Source organism: Fopius arisanus, unplaced genomic scaffold, assembly GCF_000806365.1.
Source record: "Fopius arisanus strain USDA-PBARC FA_bdor unplaced genomic scaffold, ASM80636v1 scaffold00079, whole genome shotgun sequence".
NCBI lineage: Eukaryota > Metazoa > Arthropoda > Insecta > Hymenoptera > Braconidae > Fopius > Fopius arisanus.
Window position 1 is genome coordinate 179788 of NW_011887818.1, and position 2840 is coordinate 182627.

A 2840-nucleotide genomic window follows, 5' to 3' on the forward strand; every position below is an offset into this window, starting at 1 on the left:
AAAAAATTACTGATAGCAAGATGCGCGGAAAGGGCCGTTTTATCGAGTGACAATGCCCAAATTCTCAAATTATGCACTTTGACGACCCCTTCGATTCCCATGAATGTACTCTCGACACTTGAGTACTCGAAACCCTTCGGTATTCCTTCCATAAGAACATTCATTACATCTTTAATGATGGCCACCGTTGTGAACAGGACTAGAATAGCAAACAAAAATGTGCAGATGGGGTCTACAATACTCCAAGTAGGCTGTAACACAAAACAATCATTACTCATTACAGCAATAAGATAAAAAAACAAGATATAATTTCATCAGTTACCTTGAAATAAATAATCAAGGCCGCTACAAGGACACCCGTGCTTTGAATGAAATCGCCTAGAACATGGATATATGCTGCTCGAACATTTATATTTTTGTCATCACCTTGGTGTTTTCCGCCACCATGACTATGACCATGGTCGCCACCATGACTATGACCATGGCCGCCACCGTGACTATGGCCGTGTTGATGAAGTGTTAAACCCATTCTAAAACAATCATTAAAAAAAAATTATTTATGACAATCAGTATTATCGAACACGCATTACATTCGTTTTGATTTCATTTGTTCCACATGTATACTCTTTTGAGTTTTTCCATTTCGTTCCCTTCCCCATCTTGCCTGTACCACAATTGCGCCGATGGCTTCGAAGAAAAATCTCAGGGAAAAAACATTGATTAAAACTCTTTCGGGACTAATGGATTGGATGATCAAATCATCTTTATCATGAAAGCAGAGATACGTAAATGAAGTTCGCCTGAGTCGAAACTCGTAAGACTGATTCCTTATTGGTCAACTCGAATCCGAAGTCGCAATTCGAATTCGGCGCACGGAGTGCGCAGTAGATCTCGTGTATATTAGAGGATTATAAAATCCTCTTTTTCGGGCTTTTCATGCCTCAGGATCGAACCCTAGTTCTCCGCGTACCAACTCAGCGCTCTAATCACATGACCTAGTTTCTCTGTTTAAGGAGTTATCGTCGACTTCTTCTCATTTTCTCAAAGATTTACCATTTTTTAATTTTATTCTTTCCAAACCTTTGGAGAAAATTTTTAAAAATAGCTGCGCGACTATGAGAATTTGCGATTCAGTCAATAATAATAAAACCTAGAAATTTTATATTTTTTTACGGTAATCTGACTCACGGAATCTCAAAGATTTACAAAAAAACATGAAAAAAGAGATGTCGGTCATCTCCTTAATTCCGTTAAAATTCGTGCACTTCTGCGTGGACCATTCGTTATTCATTAGTTTCATTATGAGAATAATTACGGGCGTTAGAGATAGTAAGACTTAGGAGCGTCTCCGAAGGAAGCACATTGTCAGACATTTATCCTAAATTCCTCAAGGTGACAGACTTTGTATTAAATAACTGATGGAGAGTTCCTTCTTCAGGTCCTCTCGTGGTATCGTTCAAGGGGTACAGATAAGAGGGGGTGTGACTGCAAATACTGGGGAATCCCACGGCTAACGGTGACGGAAATTCAATATTAAGGGACAAAACGTAGAGGGGAGAAAATCAAAATAATAATAAATAAAATTTTACGTGGTTAAACACTAAATTACTAAAGACAATAGATTCTGCAAATCATAAATCAGAGACTTTCGTTTTAACGAAAAAAAAGTTTATGCAGGAAAAAAATCTTTAAAAATTCCTGCAATATGACATTGTATGACTTATGGATCATGATGGCATGATTTTGAGGATGAGTTAATGGATAGTGCTCAAAACTTTAATGCATTGAATAAAAATCGACTCCAAAAGGCATAATTAAATTCATAAACTAATAAATAATCAATTTGATGCGTCCCTTTTACTAAACGGATTTAGTAAGAGAGTTATGGACGTAATAGTTAAAATGTGCATTAACTTATCCCATCGCTTCACAGTACAATTGGCTGTCCTTTGTAGAAAGGTGAAAGAAAAGAAATGGCCTAATCTTTTCATCTCAAATGCTCTTAGTTATCTGAAGAATATTATCTAATTTCGAATGGAAAATAATATTCTATTGAATATTGGATTGCGTTATCCTGGAACACTCCGATTTCTTCTTCGATCAAGTCTTGAGTTGATCGGATACACTTGTTACTTTCTTAGTTCAATTAATTATTATAGCGGTATTACATAGTCATTAATGAATTGTTATTACCATCATTATTAAATTGTCTTATTGCAGTCGTATCAATAGCGATAATAATCTTGAACTTTTAAAACAAGGAATTAAACTAAATTAAATCATAAAATGCAGGAAAAATATACTTACACTAGGTTAACAGCAACACCAATTGCAGACGTAATGAGCATGACTTCAGCATCCAGTTCAAAATCCTTATTGACAATCCTCTCAATTGCCAGATAAAACAGAATTCCTGTTACCACCCATATTAACAGCACTGAGGTGAGTGCACCGATTACCTGTAATTATTAGAATCAAATAATTTTAGGATAATTTTGATAATCAGCTGGCAGTGTTACGTCATTTAGTTCTGGAAAAAATGGACAAATTAATCGTGAATAATAATTCTGCCCGAATAAATCCTGATCATAATGCTCCTTGCCAAATTGATCCTGAATGATTGTTAATGAGTTTTTAATGAATAATTACTGTCTACGTAGATGAGTATACTAGTCGTCACTCGGATTTAATGAGGACTTTGAAAATTGTCCTTTTCCTACAATTGTTTTCTGTTCCGTCATGTCGAGGACTTGGAGTAATTGAGATTATTTATTTCTACACATTCACCGTATTCATGTAACGTATTCGTAAATTGCTATGACGCTGGTTGTTCTCTTCCG

The 2840-nt window shown here is 35.6% G+C and overlaps 1 protein-coding gene across 6 annotated transcripts in view; it reads right to left on the minus strand.

Annotated features, from left to right (window-relative positions):
- LOC105270142 (zinc transporter 2) overlaps positions 1 to 2840 on the minus strand; it is a 13416-nt gene that overhangs the window by 2204 nt on the left and 8372 nt on the right. For all 6 annotated transcript variants that reach the window (XM_011310875.1, XM_011310876.1, XM_011310873.1 and 3 more), the window contains 3 exons: positions 2308 to 2459; positions 323 to 530; positions 11 to 251 (listed from right to left, as the gene is read on the minus strand). In XM_011310875.1, the coding sequence (XP_011309177.1) occupies positions 11 to 251; positions 323 to 530; positions 2308 to 2459 (601 nt within the window). The remainder of the gene's footprint in view (positions 1 to 10; positions 252 to 322; positions 531 to 2307; positions 2460 to 2840) is intronic.